The sequence below is a fragment of the Doryrhamphus excisus genome, chromosome 1, assembly GCF_030265055.1.
Source record: "Doryrhamphus excisus isolate RoL2022-K1 chromosome 1, RoL_Dexc_1.0, whole genome shotgun sequence".
Taxonomy (NCBI): Eukaryota; Metazoa; Chordata; class Actinopteri; order Syngnathiformes; family Syngnathidae; genus Doryrhamphus; species Doryrhamphus excisus.
Genome location: NC_080466.1, coordinates 27585748 through 27611467, shown reverse-complemented (window position 1 = coordinate 27611467; position 25720 = coordinate 27585748). Strand labels below are relative to the sequence as shown.

General features: G+C 39.9%; 2 protein-coding genes across 10 annotated transcripts in view; one reads left to right on the top strand and one right to left on the bottom strand.

Annotated features, from left to right (window-relative positions):
* Positions 1–25720, bottom strand: part of mia3 (MIA SH3 domain ER export factor 3) — a 140238-nt gene that overhangs the window by 17033 nt on the left and 97485 nt on the right. Inside the window, exons 1-2 of one of the 6 annotated variants that reach the window (XM_058080597.1) lie at positions 747–854; positions 606–659 (exon numbers count right to left, since the gene is read on the bottom strand). In XM_058080597.1, coding sequence (XP_057936580.1) covers position 606 — 1 coding nt within the window. In that variant the 5' untranslated portion in view covers positions 607–659; positions 747–854. Of the gene's footprint in view, positions 1–605; positions 861–19705; positions 19784–25720 lie in introns of those variants that run through there. The other 5 variants (XM_058080769.1, XM_058080518.1, XM_058080359.1 and 2 more) reach the window with 5 other exon arrangements.
* taf1a (TATA box binding protein (TBP)-associated factor, RNA polymerase I, A) lies at positions 1428–6919 on the top strand. Of its 4 annotated transcripts, none has more exons than XM_058081078.1 (11): positions 1448–1519; positions 1772–1947; positions 2027–2190; positions 2315–2428; positions 2495–2693; positions 2857–2978; positions 3779–3937; positions 4043–4109; positions 4749–4872; positions 4959–5113; positions 6260–6919. In XM_058081078.1, the coding sequence occupies exons 2-11, from the start codon at positions 1815–1817 to the stop codon at positions 6301–6303; spliced, it is 1281 nt and encodes a 426-aa protein (XP_057937061.1). In that variant the 5' UTR covers positions 1448–1519; positions 1772–1814; the 3' UTR covers positions 6304–6919. The 4 variants fall into 4 exon arrangements, with proteins under 4 accessions (XP_057937103.1, XP_057937009.1, XP_057937061.1 ...); XM_058081087.1 differs by having other exon boundaries at positions 1451–1519; positions 1860–1947; XM_058081026.1 differs by having other exon boundaries at positions 1430–1947.

Sequence of the window (25720 nt, the reverse complement as noted above, 5' to 3'; positions counted from 1 at the left end):
CGTAGCCATAAACCTTCAGGTGAGATTCTAATGGCACTTGACTACAAAACGTTGTAAAAATAATAATCAAACATTAACACAAAACCTCAAACGACACCCTGATTTCTACATAGCCCCCTCCCCTGAATAGCTTCCTCTGTGGTTGTGTTTAGCTAGCTTAGCTAATGAATAACAACAAATAAACGCAAAAGTCAACACTAGGTTGCTTGGCGACATGGCTAACAATGTGTATGCTAATGTTAGCTGTTGTTTACAAAGCTGTTGCTAATGCTAGCTGCTGTTAGCTATTGTTTCAGGGGGTATTTTTTTGTCAACATGACTGGCCGGTGGCTAATTAGCTGCTAAGTGCAGCTAGCACAACCCGGCCATTAAAAGCAGGCCGAAAGCTGCCAGGCAACCGGCCAATGACCTTCACTCAGCCAACGTTGGCAAACTGGTCAATAATAGTCAAGTTGTCGCTGAGATAGAAAAAAAAACACAACTCTGGGTTATCTCTCCTACAAATATCGACGGGCAACAGGTCATGCGATAAGGCGTAGTTTATGGCTAGCAGCGCAGGGATGGAGGAAGGAAGCTGCATCCCTAAAGCTTGATGGTTAACTTACTGCTGCACTCCTCGTCCGCACATCTCTTCAAATCGGAGAATCGCTTCTCCAAGGCTGCGGTTGAGATAAAATTAAATAATAGTAATAAAAAGCCGTTTCGGTAAAAGTGTTTGGCTGCCATGCTGGCTTGGTTCGGCTTACTGGAAGGGGCATATGAGCACTTGGCCGACTGAGGTGGGAGCGGGGAGGCGACACGTCAGCACATCAGATCCGGCAACACGGCTCCGTTTCGTTTACACTGCACGGCTTCCAGGATTCATTTGGTCTGCTTCTGTTTGCTCATATCTATGAGAAACACACTGCTGCAGCGATAACAACACGTACAAGGACGATACTGCATCATTCGGTGCTGGTTATTATGTAGGAATCGTTTTTTTATTATAGATGTTTGTCCTTTATCCTTTAAGTCCAAACGTTTGTTGCAGGGGTTATTTTCATTTATTTTTCTTTTTTTAGATTTTTATGGAATATTATTATTAGTTATATCTGTATCATTTCAACATTTATCTTCTTCCCATGACTTTTCTCTCTACTTTTTTTTGTTTGTTTGTTTGTTTAACAATGTTTGGCTCATGTTTTCTCATTTGGTAGTAATTTTAGCACAAAAAAAAATATTTATATAAAATACAAAAATATTTAGCCACAATAATAATCATTTTGTTAGAAATATTGCATGGTACAATAAACAACTGTTAGCACGAGGAAGTTGTTTTGGGAGCAAACTGGACAAATGCTATACAAAACATATTGCACATTTTCACATACCGCTTCCAGGCGCGACCTGTAGGGGGCAGCATCGAGTTGTAATGTAATCTTGCCCGCCTTACAAACATATCAGAAGAAGACTCTGGCTCATAACAGCAAAACACATGTGGAATATGTCTTCAACGCGAGGGATACAAGGCATATTTTAAGTAACCTTTAAGTTTCTAAACTTTAATTACACCGACTAAACCAAAGAGCTTTTATTACTTGATACGGATAGGAGTTATTTCAGCTATGTTTCGAAACAAAAACACACCAACTTTGCCTCTTCTGATGATGATGGTGGCTAGCATTGGCATGTTATTTATTTAACATGTTTGCATTTTCTTTTACATTTTAGTGTATTTTTTCTATTATGAGCATTCTTGTAGTTTTATGCGACAGCAATTTTGTTCTCTCAGGTGGAACTGCTACTCTAAGCATCTAAGAAGGTGATAATAGTTGATGACAATGGACGATCTAGAACACGAACTTTGTCTTCCGACACAGTTAGAACATGGCAGTGATTCTCCTGACAATGGGTCGGCAAAAGAAAGGAAAAAGCCGAGGCTTCCACTGGCCGATTCATTTGTTGTGGGTGAGTACATACAGAACAAGATTGTAATTGTAAAAACATTAACAATTGTAATAGCATTGTTTTTAAATTGCACCTTCAGAGACAAAAAGGGAAACAGGCTTTCACCGATCCACAAGGATTTGTCTGGAGAGGATCAGAGAGGCGATGCTCCATCACAGATGGCGAGAGGCAGCAGAATATATGGCATGGTATCCCCAAATGATAGAAGACACCACAGCTGGCTCGGGACACCATTACAAAGAGGTAGGAGTACATTTAGCTATAATTTAGGCATTAAATCATACTCTCGGAAAGGAAATTGTATTAACTACCTGTAATGTGGTTATTAAGCTTTAAGACCAATAATAATGTGTCTTTTGCTTTTCAGATAATCTGGAGAATGAGCACAGAAATCCTTCACCATCACCCCAACTCAAAGATGGATGACTACAACGTCATCTATGAGCGAATGAAACATTCCGGAGTGAAACATTACCTGATGGTACATGAACAACACACAACTGTGTGCATATCCCTGTTTTACATCTTCACCGTTTCACGGTTTCAGATCTGTCTGGAACATTCCTTCCACCTCATGCTGCACGACCAAATGGAGAACGCAAAGCGTCACTTGGCCGTTGCTGAAAGTTGGCGGCACGGGAAAGAGTCGGCGTGTCAGATTCAGATGACAAAACTCATCCAGGCTTATAAGAGTTTGCTTGATTTTATCATCTGGAGCGACAAGAAAAACACACACAGCAGCACCAGTAAGGCAATACACTGGTTAACCCTCCATTAGATGTTTTGTACTGTATGTAACACTTCCATTGGGCATATGGTGAAACACTGCCACCTACAGATGATCGAGTGGTACAAAATCAAATTTCTTCTTGTATCTAACATGTTGTTTTTGTATTTTTTTTTTTTAAGATTTAACTGATCCCCAGTGCAATCAAGAACTACAGAACTATTTCAGACAAGCATCAGTCAATCTTAAGGAGATTTTGAAATATCCTGGCGTCTGGGATACCTTCATACTGAGTTATGTTGAGGTATATGTAGTAGTCCTTTATTCTTGTCACTTATACAGGAGTACAAGCGAAATAGTGCAATCATCCATCCATACATATACAATATACGATGCAGTGAGACAAGGGGTGACAGGACGGGATGATTGGGCGAAGAAGGGGGGGGGGGCAACACTAGGAGAGGGGCGGGAGAAAAAAAACAACAACTCCAAACTAGACTCCTAAATGAAGGAGCACAGTGTGGGACTGTTAAAAAAAAACCTCGTCATACAAGTAAAAAAACATTATTCACACAAATTGACTCAAGACCAGCGCCACAAAGGGAAAAAAATATATAAAATATATATCTTGGGCGGCACGGCGGTCTAGTGGTTAGCGGGCAGACCTCACAGCTAGGAGACCAGGGTTCAATTCCACCCTCGGCCATCTCTGTGTGGAGTTTGCATGTTCTCCCCGTGCATGCGTGGGTTTTCTCGGGGTACTCCGGTTTCCTCCCACATTCCAAAAACATGCTAGGTTAATTAGCGACTCCAAATTGTCCATAGGTAAGAATGTGAGTGTGAATGGTTGTTTGTCTATATGTGCCCTGTGATTGGCTGGCGACCAGTCCAGGGTGTACCCCGCCTCACGCCCGAAGACAGCTGGGATAGGCTCCAGCACCCCCGTGACCCTCGTGAGGAAAAGCGGTAGAAAATGAATGAATATATATCTTATTAGTACTAAAACATATACATGTTGGCTTCTTTTTAACCAGGATTTGCATGTACTGTGCACTTTAAGTCCAAATTCATGAAAAAACATAATTGTTGTCTTTATTTCAAAAGATGCTGGAATTCAATGAGGATCACCAAGAGGCAGAGCAAGTCTTGCAAGACTACGCGTATGACAACACCTTCCCAAGTAACCCAAACGCGCACGCCTATCTGTATCGATATTTGCAAAGACACAACGCCTCAAAGAGCAAGTTGATGAAAGTTTTGAAGGTACAGTACATCAACATGCGATGGCTGTGATGAGAGCCGAAACATTTTTTTTTAGGGTGCAACACACAACTCTTACTATTCTTTCTTAATTTCTCCTGTTTTTAGATCCTCCATAAGTTAGTCCCAAGCCATGAGCTGATGTTGGAGTACAGTTCCTTTCTGCTGGGCTCAGGTAAATTCGACATAAACAGGAAAAAAAACTCTTTAAATGTGGAAAAATGTCACATGATTGCCACTCTCAAGGGGGGGGGGGGTTCTAAAATAAAAACATAATTTACAACAAAAGCTAAGGTACCACAAAAAAAATGCTGATGCTGTCGACTGTGTGCACATGTTGCCTTCACTGTCTGCTCCATGCATAACTTGCGGGATAATCATGGTGTAAACATAAAATGACAATATTATGTAATATCATCAATCATTTTCATGCATTCATTCATTCATTTTTTACGCTCACGAGGGTCGCGGGGGGTGCTGGAGCCTATCCCAGCTGTCTTCAGGCGACTGATGGTGGCCAGCCAATCACAGACAAACAACCATTCACACTCACATTCATACCTATGGACAATTTGGAGTCGCCAATTAACCTAGCATGTTTTTTTGGAATGTACCGACTAAACCGGAGTACCCGGAGAAAACTCACGCATGCACGGGGAGAACATGCAAACTACACACAGATAGCTGAGGGTGGAATCGAACCCTGGTTTTCTAGCTGTGAGGTCTGCGCGCTAAACACTCGACCGACGTGCAGCCCACAATTGGAAAATTGACTATTATGTGCATCCTCCATTGTCCCTTTGTGTTTTCTTAGAGAAAAAAAGCCACACAAAGAAGGCCTTGGGGGTCTTCCTTGATATGCTGGACTACGCCTGTTGGAGGACAAACGTGAACGTATGGGGTGGATTAAAATCTGTTATCGATAAATTGCAATTACAGTATGTATATGCTTTTAGACTATTCTTCACTGCTAATATTTCAAAGTCATTCATGTCAGTGTGTGTGTGTGTGTGTGTGGAAACAGTGACGACTGGACAGAGGTTGTTGCTGAGAAGATGGCTGCAAGAAAAGGCTGGTGGCCTGCACTGCACTTCACAAGGTTTCATGCAACTGAAGATGCCGAGCAAAGACCTCAGTTGATGCAAGTGAAAGCATCATTAACCAAAATCCTCTGTCCAGGTACGGTTTATTTCTTATTAAAATAAAGCATTCCCTCAGTGGCAAAATAATGGAAATTAGCCACAGGCAAAAATCTTGCCTACTTACATTTCATTCACTTCAGTTTTACACACAAACAATTTAGTTTTAGGTTATGCTATAAAAAGTATGAAAATATTTGTAATACATAATACTTTATTATGCCTGGTGAATATACATATACTGTAGGTCAGGGGTCTCAAACTCAATTTACTTGGGGGCCACTGGAGCTCGGGTCTGGGTGAGACTGGGCCGCATCAGGTTTTCCCAAAAAAAAACAAACACATTTATTAAAAACAAAAAAATTTAAAAAAACTTTGCTTTGGTTCCAATTTTCTACAAGAAAACCTCTGATAAAACATTCCACTGTTCTCAAATATCTTACTTTTTATTTTTCTACACAAAATAAGATGAAAAATAAATAAACACATCAAGAATAAAGAAAATCAATCAATCAGTAATAAATAAATATAATAATAATAATAAAACGGCAAATAATAAAAACTTAAGAAACCACATATAGTTGGTGGGTAGACAAATTATTTTTTTCAGGTTAAAATGAACAAAGCATTATTAGAGCCCTGTAGACATGACAAAACACGACTAGTCACATTTATACTCTTTTTATTTACAACATATTGCGCAACTGCAGGGTCTTGAGACACATGCTAACTCGCAAACTAGAGAGCTAGCGACCTAAACGGTAGCCTTCAAGTTATTTCCTTTTTTTCAAGTACTGTATATGCTGTCAGTTAAATAATGCAGGAAATGTTTACACAAAGTCACTATATGTCAGTGTTGCATCTCCCAGCATTTTGATATATTATTCATTTACCCCCTCAAAAAAAAAAAAAAAAAAGAATCCGATGCTTCATGAAATATTGATGAACCATTTTCACATCAGGGGATATTAAAATAGGATGGTAGCTGTCTCTAAGACTGATCTGAAAGAAGTTTTGTTCCCGGGTTCCAGTAAAAACCTTAAACATTTTTAACATACATGACAATATAATGCAACTAAATCAGCCTAATTTATTATTGTATATTTAAAGTAAAATTAAAACATTATAAATTTGAGAATTTGACAAATAACTCCAGTAATTTTTCTCATTATGTTTGTCCTTGCAGATATACAACTCACATATTCTGCTCCCCAAAATAGTCAAAGGTGACGTGACAGAACCTGAAGAACTTTTTGACTTTTTTTTCTTACCCATTTGGGAACAATATCAGGTAGTATCCTCTCTGTCCACTGCGTGGCGCCCTTGTTCCATGTTTTACCTCAATGTGTGGCGGATATGACAGCCTTTTCTGGACACAACACAAATTTAGCTCAGAGCCAGCATTCATGTGTATTTTATGTTTTTTTGGAGCATTTAATTGGAAGTCTTCCTCTGTCCTCGGTTGACTTTTGCCGCACCATTGGTATACACACACACACACACACACACATAGCCTCTCCGTCAGCTCTGTTGTCATGACAGATTACTCAACCAACACAGACCTCTCAAGAATCCAGCGTGCTTTAATTTGGATTAGCATGGCGGATTGTTGACAGGAGGCTCCTATTGTGTGGATACGAATTAAAATGAAAGCTTTTTAGGACACGCTGATGAAATGGTGGGTCAAGCCGCATAATAAATGTGCTAATATTTAGCGCACTGTAAAATTATGGTTGACTATCTTCCAGTGTAACGTCATCATGTAGATGACCGCGTTGGTCTTTTGTATTATAAAAAAGTCTGCACGGAGCAGGATGCCAATTTAATAAATGGAAGTGTTTTGTAATGATTCTGCTTACTTGATTCGGCCTGCCACAATGTTGGCGTGGCTGTGTGTGTGTGTGTTGCGTTGCAGTCATTACATAAACCAAAAGCCCAGAGCAATTGCCTTACCATAGACACAGCTGCCAAAGAGATCTGGGAATACAAGTTTCATGTCCTTTTGAGAAGTCCAAACAGTCACCCCCCTGTAGATTGTTCCATGCTTGACTTCACAGAAATTCACGCTAATTATAGGTGATACAATTGTCAGTATCAGTATCAATTGTCAGTATCAGCACTGACACTTGGGGGCATGATACTGGGCCTGATACCAGACAAACCATGTGATGATCTTATTATCACATACTATTTAATCATGAGCTTATTATCACGTACTATTTAATCAAAAGACCATTTTGTTTCCAGAAAATGTTCAGTTTATTACATGTATTATATCTAAACAGTGTAAACACAATAATTGCAAAAATATTTCAACAATAATATTTTATCAACAGTCTTATCTTATCAATGTCTGACAATTAAAGTTCCATTAATCAAGTTTGGTTTTTTTTGGTGACTGGAGAAGCACGAGACACTAACTCGTGCGCTGTTCTCTGATTGGTTGTTTCACGGGCACGATACCAGAGCAGCACGCTCTGAGTGGACAGCTACGGGGGCTGATACTGGACATGGTTAAACTCTATATTTGATCAGTATCACTGCCCTGGGCTTTGACACAGTATCATTTCGGCCTTTTCCCGTATCATTCATGGGCGGTTTCTAGGGTACAGGGCCAATTAATACTGTAGTATGTGATAATATTGATTACCAAATTACACTGACACTTTTGATTGTCGCCCTTGGTTCGCACAAATAACTACACTGTTAACAAAAATTAAAGGAACACGTTTTTTTATTGGGCCTGGCATGAATTGAATTAAACTTGTCTGATAATTTTCTGGTTGGTTAAGCAGCTGAGGGCCTCGTTAATTAATTTCAGCTGTATTGGTGTTCATGGAATTAACAACAGGTGCACTTCAGTGGCAACAATTAGAAAACCCTCAAAACAGGACTGGTTTTTACATTCATTCATTTTCTACCGCTTTTTCCTCACGAGGGTCGCGGGGGGTGCTGGAGCCCATCCCAGCCGCCTTCAGGCGAGAGGCGGGGTACACCCTGGACTGGTGGCCAGCCAATCACAGGACACATATAGACAAACAACCATTCACACTCACATTCATACCTATGGACAATTTGGAGTGGTCAATTAACCTAGCATGTTTTTGGAATGTGGGAGGAAACCGGAGTACCCGGACATGCAAACTCCACACAGAGATAGCCGAGGGCGGAATTGAACCCTGGTCTCCTAGCTGTGAGGTCTGCGCGCTAATCACTAGACCGCCGTGCCGCCCCAATTATATAATAATAATAATTATTATTATTATATTTTTAATTAGCCTATTATTATTACTATCATCATTCTTCTTCTGATTATTAATACTACTACCAGTAGTAGTAGGCTAGTATTAGCCTGCTTATTGGCTTGCTTATTAGCCTGCTTTTACCCTATTATATAAAATTTGTCAGAGATTTTTTTGTTAAAAAAAAAAATCAACAGTGATCAATTATATAATAATCATTATTATATTATTAATTAGCCTATTATTTATTCTTTTTCTGATTATTACTACTACTACTACCAGTAGTAGTAGGCTAGTATTAGCCTGCTTATTGGCTTGCTTATTAGCCTGCTTTTGCCCTGTTATGAAATTTGTCAGAGATGTTTTTTGTAAAAAAAAAATATAAAATTATTTAGGGGGGGCTTAAGAACATTTTAAAAATATACTACTGCATAATTGCATGAAAATACTGATGTGTCTTTCTTAAAAATGTCAATCTACAAATAATTACACTGTCTTGCATTAAAATTGTTCATAAATAAGTTTGCTTATACAAATATAATAATAATAATCTAATAATAGAATTAAAGGCAAAATCATTAATTGATCGCAAAAAATTAAATCTTGAAAAAATATAGCATCTTTTCCTCCTTCTGTCTGATTTCTTTGCTTAAAATAATCTATATTTATATTTATACTACAATATAGGAAACAAGCGTCAGAATTATTATTTTAATTTTTTAAATATTATTTATTTTTACATTGTGTATATAAATATATATACATATGTATTATATTTTAATCCCTGCAGGAGAACTGTCAGTTAGATAGTACTGAAGCCCCCCTAAAATAGGCCTAATGACGCCACTGGCTGAAACATGGTGGAGTCAGTCAATCATTCATTGTTGGGCCTATAGAAAGGTCCTGACTGTGTCCAGCGGACATGAATTAAATTCTCCTTCCACCTTGTACAGTTCCTCGTTCTCTACCCACATCGGGAAAAAACAGTTGGTACTCAGAGTCTCGCCTGGGTGGCTCAGAGGATTTGTGACCAAAAATCCAGTCTTACACGGCGGCGGCACAACATCTTAGCAACTGCAAGACATTTGAAGTCGGGTTCGCCGAGAGAATGTGGGGTGCTACAAGAGATATGGAGGGTGAAAATGTGTTCATTTAGCCTTGCAACTGGGGCTTAACATACTGATTTGTTTGCCAGCTCTGCACGTGCAAAAAAAAAAGAAAAAAAAAAAGAGGAAAACACAAGGCTGCTGTCAGAATCTTCTTGAAGACACGACTGAAGATCAAACCAGGAAACGGAATCCAACTGATGAGAATCCAGCAGGAGTCAGCACGATTACGTCTTATCTTAATTGCATTGCTGTGGTGCGGTTATTTCATGTATAATTGGTATATTCCAAACATGATGGCCCCTTGAACAAATCGCTTTCAACACCAGCAGATGCAAAGACAAAAAATTGCTTGAGGGGAGACATGTCTTGTGGAACTTCAGGGGAAAGGAAACAAAAGATTCCCAAAATATCCCCACCGTTACCGACTGTGAAGCTGAAAGTTGACAACCGCAATACCTTTGTTCTCCGAGTGCAAAAAATAGCTTTCAATAATGTATCGGAGGAGTAAAAACTGTGCTGATTTCCGGGGAGAAGACATGCAGATGTGGTCGGCCTGCGCTAGAAACCTTTTCTTTGTGTATATGCACTCTGCAGTGGCTGCAAAGAATAATGAACATGCCTGCAAAACTCACTACTTGCAGTAAATCTCTCTCACAACACATGACATAAATCAACAGCTAAGCGCTAAACATAACACTTAAACATAACTTAAAATTTTTATTCACAAATGCCCTCAAGGCATGCTGGGATGTTCAACTGCAACAAACAGCTACCCAGCATGCCTTGCGGTGGGAATATATGCATGTTTAGAAATGCCCGGTGGGCCGGATCAAGACACATGGCGGGTCTGATGTGGCCTGCGGGCCGCAGTTTGCCTAGCCCTGTTATATAGTGTGTTTATTATACCGGGATGTGAAAAATTGTTTGGCCCCTTCCTGATTAACCTACATGGCCCTGTGTGATCGCCCCCCCCCAACCCCCTGTTAAAACATAAGTATTTAGATTAAGTAAGATAAGTAGATTAATTGAGATCTCTCAGTCTGGAAAAGGTTACAAAACCCATTCCTAAAGTGTTGAGACTCCTGCAAACCACAGTAAGAGCCATTCTCCACAAATTTCGAGAACATGGAACAGTGGTGAACCCTCCAGGCCAACCAAATGACCCCAAGAGTGCAGGGACGACTAATCCAAGAGGTCACGAAAGACCCCACAACAACATCCATAAAGCGTTGGAACTCCTGCAAACCACAACGAGAGCCATTATCTACAAATGGCGAGAACATGGAACAGTGGTGAACCTTCCCAGCCAACCAAAATAACCCCAAGAGCGCAGGGACGACTCATGCAAGAGGTCACAAAAGACCCCACAACAACATCCAGAAAACGTTGGGACTCCTGCAAACCACAGCGAGAGCAATTCTCCACAAATGTCTAGAACATGGAACAGTGGTAAACTTTCCTAGCCAACCAAAATGACCCCAAGAACGCAGGGACGACTCATCCAAGAGGTCACAAAAGACCCTACAACAACATCCATAAAGCGTTGAGACTCCTGCAAACTAGAGCGAGAGCCATTATCCACAAATGGCGAGAACATGGAACAGTGGTAAACTTTCCTAGCCAACCAAAATGACCCCAAGAACGCAGGGACGACTCATGCAAGAGGTCACAAAAGACCCTACAACAACATCCATAAAGCATTGGGACTCCTGCAAACCACAGCAAGAGCTATTATCCACAACTGGCCAGAACATGGAACAGTGGTGAACCTTCCAAACCAACCAAAATGACCCCAAGAGCGCAGGGATGACTCATGCAAGAGGTCACAAAAGACTCCACAACAACATCCATAAAGCGTTGAGACTCCTGCAAACTAGAGCGAGAGCCATTATCCACAAATGGCGAGAACATGGAACAGTGGTGAACCTTCCCAGCCAACCAAAATGACCCCAAGAACGCAGGGATGACTCATCCAAGAAGTCACAAAAGACCCCACAACAACATCCAGAAAATGTTGGGACTCCTGCAAACCACAGCGAGAGCCATTCTCCACAAATGGCGAGAACATGGAACAGTGGTGAACCTTCCCAACCAACCAAAATGACCCCAAGAACGCAGGGACAACTCATGCAAGTGGTCACAAAAGACCCTACAACAACATCCATAAAGCATTGGGACTCCTGCAAACCACAGCAAGAGCTATTATCCACAACTGGCCAGAACATGGAACAGTGGTGAACCTTCCAAACCAACCAAAATGACCCCAAGAGCGCAGGGATGACTCATGCAAGAGGTCACAAAAGACTCCACAACAACATCCATAAAGCATTGAGACTCCTGCAAACTAGAGCGAGAGCCATTATCCACAAATGGCGAGAACATGGAACAGTGGTGAACCTTCCCAGCCAACCAAAATGACCCCAAGAGCGCAGGTACAACTCATACAAGAGGTCACAAAAGACCCCACAACAACGTGCATAAAGCATTGGGACTCCTGCAAACCACAGCAAGAGCCATTATCCACAAATTGCCAGAACATTGAACAGTGATGAAACTTCCCAACCAACCAAAATGACCCCAAGAGCGCAGGTACAACTCACGCAAGAGGTCACAAAAGACCCCACAACAACGTGCATTAAGCATTGGGACTCCTGCAAACCACAGTGAGAGCCATTATCCACAAATGGCGAGAACCTGAAACAATGATGAACCCTCCCAGCCAACCAAAATGACCCCAAGAGCGCAGGGACGAGTCATCCAAGTGGTCACAAAAGACCCCACAACAACCAACTTGGATTCTGCAGCAGGACAATATGATCCATTAAAAATGTCTATTCATACCAACGACGTATAGAAACAGGCAAAGCAGTTCAATGCTCCTCCACTAGGCGGCAGGGGGTATTAATTACCCCCATCATTATGTCCTTGGAGTGACTCAAACAGAGCACTCACCTCAGGCTGTAAAGCATGTAATTTGTTGCATGCCTGAGTGTGATAAGTGGTAATCTAAATCCCGGGACTTTCCTCCAGATTGAGAATGCATTGCAAATTACAGCATAAGGAGAGTTTCCCAAATTAAAGACAAGCACGACATAATTTTCAGGATGGTATGAATTATTAAAATTCCACAACGGTTTGAAGATTATTGTTGTTGTAATCTTAACACAGTGGATTGACGAACATATCAGTGGGGTCATACCATCAGTGCTCAGATGATATACTTAAAACTTAAATACTAGTACCTCCATTTAGTGTACATAAACACCACACCTTCAATAAATGCCTCCTGGTAGAGTACTGTAATATATGGATCCAACACAGAGTATGACATAATGATATAAAGTACGATATAAATCCCGTAAAGATGACACTCTCCCACCACCTTTGTAGTTCTTTTTAAGTATATGAGTCACAAACAAGTGTGGGCTTGTCACCCCCACAAGCACTGTGGTCTGTGCCGTACGGGTGGGCGGGTCCATTTAAATATGGATATAGGTATTGGTATTGTGATAAGATTTTTGTATATGTGTTCATTTCACCACGTATCGGTGTCGGCTGATATCGGTATTTTTTATTTATTCTTTTTCCTTATCTTTTATGTCAAATGTTATTGTTGTTGTCAGGGGCGTCACTAGGACAAGGGGGGGGGGGGGCTTAGACCCCCTGGAGATGCATAGGATATGAATGAATGTAGTAGATATAAAAAAAAATTGATAAAAAAACATGCAACAAATAATATATCATTATTATAATCATTATTATATTATTAATTAGTCTATTATTATCACTATCGTCATTCTTCTTCTTCTGATTATTACTATTAGTAATAGGCTAGTGTTAACCTGCTTATTGGCTTGCTTATTAGCCTGCTTTTGCTCTATTATTATTATTATGAAATTTGTCAGATTTTTTTGTAAAAAAAAAATCAATAAAAAATATTAAATTATTTAGGGGGGCTTAGGAACATTTAAAAAATATAATACTGCATAATTGCATGAAAATACTGATGTGTCTTTCTTAAAAATGTCAATAAACAAATAATTACACTGTCTTGCTTTAAAATTGCTCATAAATAAGTTTGCAAATACAAATATTTTTTAAAATATTTTTACTTGTATTTTTAATAGAATTAAAGGCAAAATCATTAATTGATTGCAAAAAAATTAAATCTCGAAAAATATATAATCTTTGACTTCTTTGCTTAAAAAAATCTATATTTATATTTATACTACAATATGGGAAACAAGCGTCAGAATTATTATTTTTTTAATATTATATATTTTTATATTGTATATATATATGTATTATATTTTAATCCCTGCAGGAGAACTGTCAGTTAGATAAATAACAATAGTAATCACTCTTCCGCTTTCAATGAACACCTCATTTTTGTAAATTTACAATTTGCAAAAATAACCCAACAGCTGCACTTTGGGCAAAACCCGCACTCGAACATGCAGAAGAAGCAGTTGGACCAACACCACAAACTCATTGGCTCATTTAAAGCCTTTCAGTGAATCTGTCTAATGGTCACTTTTTATTGCCTGACCTCAATCAAAGCGCGCTTCTTTTGTGCCCGGTTTTGGTTTACGCTGGCTTTTAAATGTGCTGTTTGTGTGTCTTTGTCTTGTGTGTAGCTATCTGTGTGTTAGGTCAGATTAACAAATGTTAAGGCCGGTGGCGGCCTGAATGACAGCATTAACCGTCGGACAATGGGAGCACGGGACAAAAGGCCTTTCACGACCTGTCTGACAGCTTGTAGCGTTGATGTCATCCTCTGACTCAGGCCGTTGCCGCCGTGTCTCTGTCACAGTGGACGCTCGGGACGGGTGACATCACCAAGTGACACATCTCTCTCTCTTTCTTCTGTCTGTTTGCCTTTTCCATTTTCTTTGCTTTTGTGGGGTCGTTAATGACGTCGTTAGCTTTCATGTGTCGAGAGATAAGAGCATTTTAGTAGTTAGGTGATTTGATTTAGACTTGAAAAGTATGAACTGGGCTGCACGGTAGTCGAGTGGTTAGCGCGCAGACCTCACAGCTAGGAGACCAGGGTTCAATTCCACCCTCGGCCATCTCTGTGTGGAGTTTGCATGTTCTCCCTGTGCACACGTGGGTTTGTTTTCTCCGGGTACTCCGGTTTCCTCCCACATTCCAAAAAAACATGCTAGGTTAATTAGCGACTCCAAATTGTCCATAGGTATGAATGTGAGTGTGAATGGTTGTTTTTCTATATGTGCCCTGTGATTGGCTGGCCACCAGTCCAGGGTGTACCCCGCCTCTCGCCCCAAGACAGCTGGGATAGGCTCCAGCATCCCCTGCGACCCTTGTGAGGAATGAATAAATAAAAGGATTGCCTGGCTGGAATCTGTCCATAGTGTCCCAACGCTAAAAGAACCATTATTTGAAATGAAAGAATGAATGAATGAATGAAGTATGAACTGTGATAATTATCACTGAATAAAATGAATATTAAATCACAAACAGGATGTGCCTCAGAAGTAATAAATACCTCAATCCCATTTATGTGAATTTTTTTTTAACATATGCCAAAATAGATTGTGTCAAAGACAAAAATAAGATGTCATGCTCAATAATAAGATCAAAAATGTAATTACACAACTTGTCATCATTTCATTTTCGTTCCATGAATCTCAAGCACCCCCCCCCCATACTACTGTACATGCATGACTAGTAAACCGTTCTTCATGTGTAAAGTCAATAGACTGACATTTGAACTCACCATTAACGGCAGGCTAACCTTTCATAGTCGTGACAGCAAATGGAAAGGACAAGCATGGAGCGAGGATGTACACTTCAGTGATTGATGGCTCATGATAGCGCGTTTACATGTACTGTACATAAACACACAACATTACGCTTCCTGGTAATTGGACTTAATAGTAAGAAGGGGCTGCACGGTGGACGAGCGGTTAGCGCACAGGCCTCACAGCTAGGAGACCCGAGTTCAATTCCACCCTCGGCTATCTCTGTGTGGAGTTTGCATGTCCGGGTACTCCGGTTTCCTTCCCACATTCCAAAAACATGCTAGGTTAATTAGCGACTCCAAATTGTCCATAGGTATGAATGTGAGTGTGAATGGTTGTTTGTCTATATGTGCCCTGTGATTGGCTGGCCACCAGTCCAGGGTGTACCCCGCCTCTCGCCCATCCCGAAGACAGATGGGATAGGCTCCAGCACGCCCGCGACTTATCCTCGTGTGGATAAGCGGTAGAAAATGAATGAATGAATGAGTAAGAAGGGGCTGCACGGTGGACGAGCGGTTAGCGCACAGGCCTCACAGCTAGGAGACCCGATGTCAATTCCGCCCTCGGCTATCTCTGTGTGGAGTTGCATGTCCGGGTAACTCCGGTTTCCTCCCACATTCCAAAAACATGCTAGGTTAATTAGCGACTCCATGAATGAATGAATGAATGAGTAAGAAGGGGCTGCGCGGCGTGCGAACGATTAGCGCGCACAGCGAGAAGACCCGAGTTTGATTCCATCGATTTCATGTTCTCCCTGTGCATGTGTGGGTTTTCTCCGTGGACTCCGGTTTCCTCCTGCATTCCAAAAACATGCTAGGTCAGGGGTGGGCAAACTATGGCCCGGGGGCCAGATTCTGTCCGCCAAGTGTTTAAATACGGCCCGACCGTTCTTTCCAAAGTATTTCATTGAAACTTAAAATACAACCTGGCATCATGGCTTGAACCAACCTTTTGATGGTTTAGCTTGGTAGCTTGATTTTTTTAAATTAATTTGGTTATTTGATGTGGTCTGTTGTTTACAAAGTGCTCCTGAAAAAAGGGACACAAGCACATATAGCAGGTTGTATGACATTTTTACAGTTAGAATTATTCCCCATTGGGACAGTCCCACGCTCCCACACATGCAACAGGTGACCCCATGTCCTAGAAACAGTTGCTGTTTAGCCGTGATTAGCAACAGGCTTAGGGAGTCATTGTTATTTATATTTAAGTGCTATGTTTGGGTCAGAGATGGAAGGGGGCGGGGTCGGGCCAAGTATTTCTCATGAGCCTCTCGTTCGGCTTGCGGGTGAAATTTGCTATAAACCAGGGGTCTCAAAGACGCGGCCCGCGGGCCAAATGTGGCCCGCAGGACACTAGTTTGAGGCCCCCGCCTTGATATGAAAGTTTAATGTTAGTGCGGCCCACGCAAGTTTGATATGGATGCTGTATGGTATCATGTACCCAGAAAAAATTATTACGTTTGATTAATGTTCATGTTAAAGGTTAAATAACTGTTAATAGTTATCCTCCCTATCCGTGTGGAAGTGGTAAGTTTTTGGCTATTTAAGTTTAAAGGAAATAACTTGAAGGCTACTGTTTGGGTAGCTAGCTCTCTAGTTTGCGAGTTAGCATGTGTCTCAAGACCCTGCAGTTGCGCAATATGTTGTAAATAAAAAGAGTATAAATGTGACTATAGTCGTGTTTTGTCATGTCTACAGGGCTCTAATAATGCTTTGTTCATTTTAATCTGAAAAAAATAATTTGTCTACCCACCAACTATATGTGGTTTCTTGAGTTTTTATTATTTTCCGTTTTATTATTATTATTATTATATTTATTTATTTATTACTGATTGATTGATTTTCTTTATTCTTGATTTGTTTATTTATTTTTCATCTTATTTTGTGTACAAAAATTTAAAGTAAGATATTTGAGAACAGTGGCATGTTTTATCAGAGCTTTTATTGTAGAAAATTGGAACCAAAGCGAAGTTTTTTAAATTTTTTTGTTTTTAATAAATGCGTTTTTTTTTTTTTTTGGAAAACCTGATGCGGCCCAGTCTCATCCAGACCCGAGCTCCAGTGGCCCCCAAGTAAATTGAGTTTGAGACCCCTGCTATAAACCTTCTTGTTTATAAACATGCGCTTACTGCGGGTATAAATATCACTCCACATCATCCAATCCCCTCAAATTCATCCGTGTGTGTGATATGCTTCCATTCTGGGAGAAGGTCACGACTAAACTGGGCTCCCACCGCAGGCACAATGACAATATTTGCTGTTCTGGAGATCATTATCTCACATTTCATCATAAATGAAGCATGAAATTAAGATATCCAGTGCACACATGGCCACCGATCAACAACGGTGGCTGTATTTATGCGCAATAATTCTACACTATATGCTTAAGTTTACAATTTCTGATCATTAACTGGACAATATTTACTAGTTGCTAGGTGACCACGAGGATGATTCAGCCCTCCCCCTCGGTTTAGGGGACATGCCAACGTGAATGAATAATACCCGGCAGGCCTGCTCAACTAAATAGGTTTGTTATAAGTTGAGATGTTATGGTGAGGTATAAACCCGCTTCTATCTGCGATGTGTCACGCGGCGCCGAGAGCGGACGTACTTGAAAACTGCATGAAGATTATTCCACAACCTTCACATTTTTATAATCATCGTCAAGGGGGTTGTCAAAGGGACGGGCTTTAGACGTGGATGAAGAGAAGCAGATAAATGCACTCTGTGTTGTTATGTAACCACCAGTGAAAGCCAGTAAATAATAGCAGAATAAATTCCCTGCCTTTTCCAGGCTTTACGTTCCAACGGCGAATCGGGACGAATTGATACACTCGTATCAATGGCTCTTTTGGATGAACATTTACAATAATTGGAATCATTAGATTAGATTTGCCTGGCTCGGTTGTGGCCCGTTTCAGCCCTAAAACCATTATGGAGTATTCTACACTGGTTATTTGGTACAGTCGGTACAGTATTGATACAATGATGAGATAATAGCCACTTCAGGAAGTACTTGGTGATAGTGTGACTTTCCCCAATGCTAGTCTGTGACTCTATATGGTAATGGTAATGGTTTAATTTCATTTGAACATGCATCAGATTACAATTGAATGCATCCCATAATCAGTTCACAGTTCCACATGTCCAAAAGGAGTAGGAAGAAGCAAAGCTTATTAAATCCTACCCCTCCGTCTGGTACTTGTAACTGTTACATTTGTTCACTTCCTGCTTTCCTAATATAGTGTGTTTTTTTGTCTGTTTGTTTTTGTTTTACAAAAAAGTATCAAACAGTATCGAAATGAAAAATGTCGAGATTTAGACCAAAGGTCTCAAACACGCGGCCCGCGGGCCAAATGTGTCCCGCAGGACACTAGTTTGAGGCCCCCGCCTTGATATGAAAGTTTAATGTTAGTGCGGCCCGCACAAGCTTGATATGGATGCTGTATGGTATCATGTACCCAGAAAAAATTATTACGTTTGATTAATGTTCATGTTAAAGGTTAAATAACTGTTAATAGTTATCCTCCCTATCCGTGTGGAAGTGGTAAGTTTTTGGCTATTTAAGTTTAAAGGAAATAACTTGAAGGCTGTTAGGGCGGCACAGTGGTCTAGGGGTTAGCGCACAGACCTCACAGCTAGGAGACCAGGGTTCAATTCCACCCTCGGGCATCTCTGTGTGGAGTTTGCATGTTCTCCCCGTGCATGCGTGGGTTTTCTCCGGGTACTCCGGTTTCCTCCCACATTCCAAAAACATGCTAGGTTAATTGGCTACTGCAAATTGTCCATAGGTATGAATGTGAGTGTGAATGGTTGTTTGTCTATGTGTGCCCTGTGATTGGCTGGCGACCAGTCTAGGGTGTACCCCGCCTTACGCCCGAAGACAGCTGGGATAGGCTCCAGCACCCCCCGCGACCCTCGTGAGGAAAAGCGGTAGAAAATGAATGAATGAATGAATATTTGAGAACAGTGGAATGTTTTATCAGAGCTTTTATTGTAGAAAATCGGAACCAAAGCACTGAAAAAGTTTGTATATTTTTCTGTTTTTAATAAATGCGTTTTTTTTTTTTTTGGAAAACCTGATGCGGCCCAGCCTTGCCCAGACCCTAACTCCAGTGGCCACCAGGTAAATTGAGTTTGAGACCCCTGATTTAGACTTTCAAGTCCTATAAGACAAGTTTCACTGTGGATGTACAGTAAGGGAGCATCGGGGCGACAGGCTGTTGCGTCTTTGGCAGAGTCTTTTGGTGGACATGTTGCTTTTCAAGCTGTTGGCTTTGCAGTCGGCCCATCTGTGCCCTCATATGTCCCTAATATCCTCGGTATTGATGCAGTGGTTGGCCAGATATGATAAAGTATTGCAAGCTTGTTGATCAGAAATGAGTAAACACGTTCATTTGAAATTCATTCAGCCCCCTTGTGTGTTTGCTAACTGCATCGATGTATGATAACGGCTTTTCCAAGGTTATATAATGTCTCCTCATGTTGCTTAAAATGTGACATTGACTCTGTACCTTGTCGGAGACAGGAAGCGGTTTTGCGTTTCTTCTGGGCCAGCGACTACCACGTCAGCATCAGTCACATTTTCCATGCTGTGAGAAAAAAAAACAAAACAGTATTTCACCTCAACGTTTGTCATGATGTCATATTGGTGTGATCTCAAAACAGATACGGAAAGCCACATTCTCTCATGTTTTCCACTGGCTGACATTTACACGCAAGTCAAGTCAGTCAGTCAGCTCGATGCGGTTTACGCTCGAAAAAGAAAAGAGGCAAAAAATGAGATTTCTCTAGCGTTGAAAATGAATAATGAAGGACTTGCAACGTCTGAAAATGTTCATCCTTTGCCTACTTCTGTTTCCACAGACAACTCAGACATTTATCATACTTCAAGGCGCAGATGATTGAAGTCAACGTAATATAATATCATTGATACCAGGGTAGTACCCCAGCAGGCACACAACGTTGAATAAACATTGAAACTAATTTGTATTATTATTATTCATTCATTCATTCATTTTCTACCGCTCATCCTTACAAGGGTCGCGGGGTTGCTGAAGCCTATCCCAGCTGTCTTCGGGCAAGAGGCGGGGTACACCCTGGACTGGTGGACAGCCTATCACAGGGCACATATAGACAAACAACCATTCACACTCACATTCATACCTATGGACAATTTGGAGTCGCTAATTAACCTAGCATGTTTTTGGAATGTGGGAGGAAACCGGAGTACCCGGAGAAAACCCACGCATGCACGGGGAGAACATGCAAACTCCACACAGAGATGGCCGAGGGTGGAATTGAACTCAGGTCTCCTAGCTGTGAGGTCTACGCGCTAACCACTCGACTGCCGTGCAGCCCTATTATTATTATTATTATTATTACTAATTCTGTTTTGTGAATAATAAGGGTTCAAATTTGGAACATGACCAAGATCAACGACAAAACCCAACAGTGACAAAATGTCATTTTGTTGCTCAAATATATTTATATATACATATTTGATATATATTAAAGAAACAAAAAAAGTGTTTTTATTTTCGAAAAGTAACGTATTTTCTGGACTATAAGTTGCTCTGGAGTATAAGTCACACAAGGCCAAAAGGTCGAGTGGTTAGCATGCAGGCCTCACAGCTAGGAGACCCGAGTAGAATCCCACCCTCGGACATCTCTGCATGGGTTTTTTCCGGGTACTCCGGTTTCCTCCCACATTCCAAAAACATGCTAGGTTAATTAACGACTCCAAATTGTCCATAAGTATGAATGTGAGTGTGAATGGTTGTTTGTCTATATGTGCCCTGTGATTGGCTGGCCACCAGTCCAGGGTGTACCCCGCCTCTCGGTAGAAGACAGCTGGGATAGGCTCCAGCACCCCCCACAACCCTTGTGAGGATAAGCGGTAGAAAATGAATGAATGAATAAAAGGATTGCCTGGCTGGAATCTGTCCATAGTGTCCCAACGCTAAAAGAACCATTATTTTCATTGAAAATCTGAAAACTGAGCTTACACTGTATAGTAGTACCGACAGTAGTTTCAGCCTTTGTTTATGTATTTTACAAATATTTGTCAAAAATCTTGTGTTTTATCCTGATTCTAATCATGAGCGACAAATTCAAGGCAAAAGTCGCCAATACATTCAATAATATCAAAGAATGTCAGTATTGATGATATCGTCCATGTTTGGACTTGCAACTTGAAGTGAAGCGGGACGTCACTGTACCCAAAATCTAATGATGTTTTCTCCTTCTTACATCTTCTGTGTTCCCTTCCAATCCTTTCATACTTTTTATACCTCTGAATGATAAACTTTCATGACGCTACATGTACGCCACTTTGACTTTTAGCCTAACAAAACCAGTCCAACCGGCACTACTGGTTGAATTTAAATAACTGCTCCGGTCATGCAAACATCTTCGTTAAAAAGCAGCAACTCTTTCCCATCACCACTACTATCGATTCTAAATGTCCAACTGTATTGACGCTGAGGTACTGTCAATCATTTGACAGACAATACTGTCAAAACAGCCTTGTCATATTGCAGATGTTCCATCATACGTTTGATAAAGTAATACTTGTTTTTCGGCGGCACGGCGGTCGAGTGGTTAGCGCGTAGACCTCACAGCTAGGAGACCAGGGTTCAATTCCACCCTCGGCCATCTCTGTGTGGAGTTCTCCCCGTGCATGCGTGGGTTTTCTCCGGGTACTCCGGTTTCCTCCCACATTCCAAAAACATGCTAGGTTAATTGGCGACTCCAAATTGTCCATAGGTATGAATGTGAGTGTGAATGGTTGTTTGCCTATATGTGCCCTGTGATTGGCTGGCGACCAGCCTCTCGCCCGAAGACAGCTGGGATAGGCTCCAGCACCCCCCGCGACCCTTGGGAGGAAAAAGCGGTAGAAAATGAATGATGATGATGATGATACTTGTTTTGCTACGGAAGGTATATTCAAATACAGCTAATTGAATTGATAAAGCTTTAGTCATTTTATATTAATTTATAGCAGTACACAACAGCGTATAACACAACATGCGTTCACTCTTCCACACAAAATTCATGAGACGCTGGGAATCGGAATCGGAATTAGGCTTGTCCATTTATAAATAACCGTACGGTGCGCTAATAATAGCAGCAATAATAAAATGCCCTGCATTGTTTCAGGTTGCTGAGGATAAATGGGGAGCTGTGAGTATATTCAGGGTTTGAATCCAGCACCAGTCCTGTCATATACACTCTAAAGTAAAGTAATTCAGAGTATCTGTTGACACCACTTTTTATATTTTATACATGAATGCAATGTAAAAAAATGTAATTAATTGATTTAGATAAACTTTCCAAGTTGCTAACTTTATTTTTTAAGTTATGTTCAAATAATAATGTTGGCTACTACATGAACTTAATTTAGTCATATACACTCAAATTTGATTTATTTATTTTATTTATCAAATTATATATATAATATATAAAATTTGATAAATAAAATAAATAAATAATATATATATATATATATATAAATATATAAAATTTGATACAAAAAATAAAAAAAATATATATGTATAAAATTTGATAAATAAAATTAAAAAAAATATATATAAAATTTGATAAATAAAATAAATAAATAAAATTTGAGTGTATGCATATATAAAGTTACTGCTACTTAAAAAGCTGTGTGCATTGTTATTATAATTAAGTAGACAACAAATTAAACTACTTTGAATAAAATGATCAAAGTCAGTTATAATAATGTTGGCTATTACATGAACTTAATTTAGAATGTCATATACACTCAAATTTTATTGTTGGTAAGCTTAAAACAAAATTCAAGTTGCCATGACTTAATAAACACCCTCGGGCATCTCTGTGTGGAGTTTGCATGTTCTCCCCGTGCATGCGTGGGTTTTCCCCGGGTACTCCGGTTTCCTCCCACATTCCAAAAACATGCTAGGTTAATTGGCGACTCCAAATTGTCCATAGGTATGAAAGTGAGTGTGAATGGTTGTTTGTCTATGTGTGCCCTGTGATTGGCTGGCGACCAGTCTAGGGTGTACCCCGCCTTACGCCCGAAGACAGCTGGGGTAGGCTCCAGCACCCCCGCGACCCTCGTGAGGAAAAGCGGTAGAAAATGAATGAATGAATGAATGACTTAATAAAATTAGCTTGGTAACATAATATATATATACACACACACACACACACACACACATATATATATAGTATATATATATTAAGTTACTGCTACTTAAAAAGTTGTGTGCATTGTTATTATAATTAAGTAGACAACAAATGAAAAATACTTTGAATAAAATGATTAAGTCAGTTGACTTAACATATTTCTTTGTGTTACGAACTTAAAAACTTTTAAACTTTTAAAAACAATTATTCAGTAAGCGGTGCTTAAAATAAGCTTTGAGTGAAGAGGAAAAGCTAATTTGTGAAATGCAATATTGTTTGTTGGTTCAAAGCAATTTCAAATTAAGTTGTCATAACTAAGAAAGACTAATGGAAACTGTTGCGTTGATTTTTGTTGTTGTTTGTTTTTATTTTTTGAGTGTATTTTATTTTTTTTATGTTTATTTTTTGAGTGTATGTATAACAATGTAGTCAACCAAGCGTTGCACACTCATTGGCACTGCTGACCAAAAACATCATTTCTGGTTTCATTCTCCCTTAAAAGGTCCCTTGATGTTTTTTCTTTGTACCACCTTATACTTATACACATGACCTTTGTTTTACAGTATGTGTAACGTGCTGGAAAATATGCAAAAATATGGTTTGATGAAAAGAAAAAGGAAAGTATGACATTTTCCTATCTCTGAAATGACAGATGAGACATGAAGAGCGGAATAACAATGTCAGGCTTTTCCTAAAATAGAACCTTGGTGTATGTACAGTACATTGCTTAAACATGACAGAAGAAGTACATCAACGCAACAATTTCCATTAGTCTTTCTTAGTTCATTTGAAATTTGAAATTGCTTTGAACCAACAAACAATATTGCATTGCACGAATTAGCTTTTCCTCTTCACTCAAAGCTTATTTTAAGTACAGCTTACTGAATAATTGTTGTCATAGGGACAAGTTTTTAAGTTCCTAACTCAAGAAAATATGTTAAGTCAACTGACTTAATCATTTTATTCAAAGTAGTTTAAATTGTTGTCTACTTAATTATAATAACAATGCACACAACTTTTTAAGTAGCAGTAACTACATTGCATTTATGTATTAAATCAAGTGGTGTCAACAGATACTCTGAATTACTTTTTAGAGTGTACGTTTATGGAAAGTAGATCAAGAAAATGAAAATTTTCATTATACTTCATCATATTTACTATCTTATCACAGTAGTTTCCCTGGCGAGGCTTGGGAAATACTGATTTTTATGACAATAAACATCTTTCAGTCAGATTCAAATATAACAAATCGTTATCACATTATGTCTCATTTGATGCAAATAACTGCAGCGGGTTAACACGCACGTGATCCCAACCATGCACTGAGCAGCTGGATGAAATAATACAGTATGTTGTTTGCATGCACGCCTGCAGCAAAACTGCCAATGTCATTAATGAAGTCACCTGAATTCGATTTGCGGACACTCCCACTGCTTGGCTTCATGTGTATAGTGACTGTTGTGTATGAGCTCCATTCAGGACCTAATAATCATACCTCAAAATTTCGGTTTAAGCACATCTCCCTGCCAGTATTGTATACTGCTTCTTTAGATTTGCTAAATAGCTAATACATATATTGTGTTTTTTCACTAATTAATGTATTCATTCATGGTTGCTGTTTTTGTTGTAGACTGTGGTCTAATATTAGTCAAAACATAAGTAGTACTCTGGTCACCAGGTGGCTGTCATGTTATATTACATGATAGTACCTGGCACCCAATGTAGCCAGACATAAATGCAGACTGAAAAAAAAGGTTCTCCTCCCAATCCATGTGGAAGTGGTACATTTTTTCTTACTTTACTGCGTTTGAAAACTGTTTAGCTCACTAGCTCGCTAGCTCGCAGCCATCTCGAGTTCCTACACCATAAGAGCTGTGCACTGCGGTGTAAACGATGAATAATAGGAGCATAAAGGTGACTATAGGGGTGTTATTTTATGTCTGAGGGCTCTAATAATGTTTTAAAAATAATTACAGCAGAAGATATACAGTCAAACAGTCACAAATGTATGAATACAGTAGTAACCGTCAACATTATTTACAATAGTACTATTTTCTTTAAAGTAGAGGTGTTGAATGAAAGCCAAGAGTAGTTTTTGCATTTCTTAACTCTTTTTGCACTATTTACTTGATTTTAGTAGCACAAAATAAAAAGGGAGTAATTTTATTATTATAATATTATTACGTCGTCTTACATCGTGTCGTATTTACTGTACTTGGTATGGAGCCAACTTCCGGTCGACGAGCAGTACGCGAAGGCACCGCGTCTTCTTTTTCCAAAACGACGAAACGGCACGTGAACGCAGCGCAGTCTTCTTCCTGTAGTCTACCGACGCGCTTTCTGATTGGCTGCTCGTG

Bases quoted from the DNA above. Each gene is read 5' to 3' on its own strand.
- taf1a (XM_058081026.1), top strand. From the start codon at position 1,815: ATGACAATGGACGATCTAGAACACGAACTTTGTCTTCCGACACAGTTA. The intron at 2,694-2,856 runs GTAAGGCAATAC...TTTTTTTTTAAG, and splicing joins AAACACACACAGCAGCACCA to ATTTAACTGATCCCCAGTGC. The intron at 5,114-6,259 runs GTACGGTTTATT...TTGTCCTTGCAG, and splicing joins AACCAAAATCCTCTGTCCAG to ATATACAACTCACATATTCT.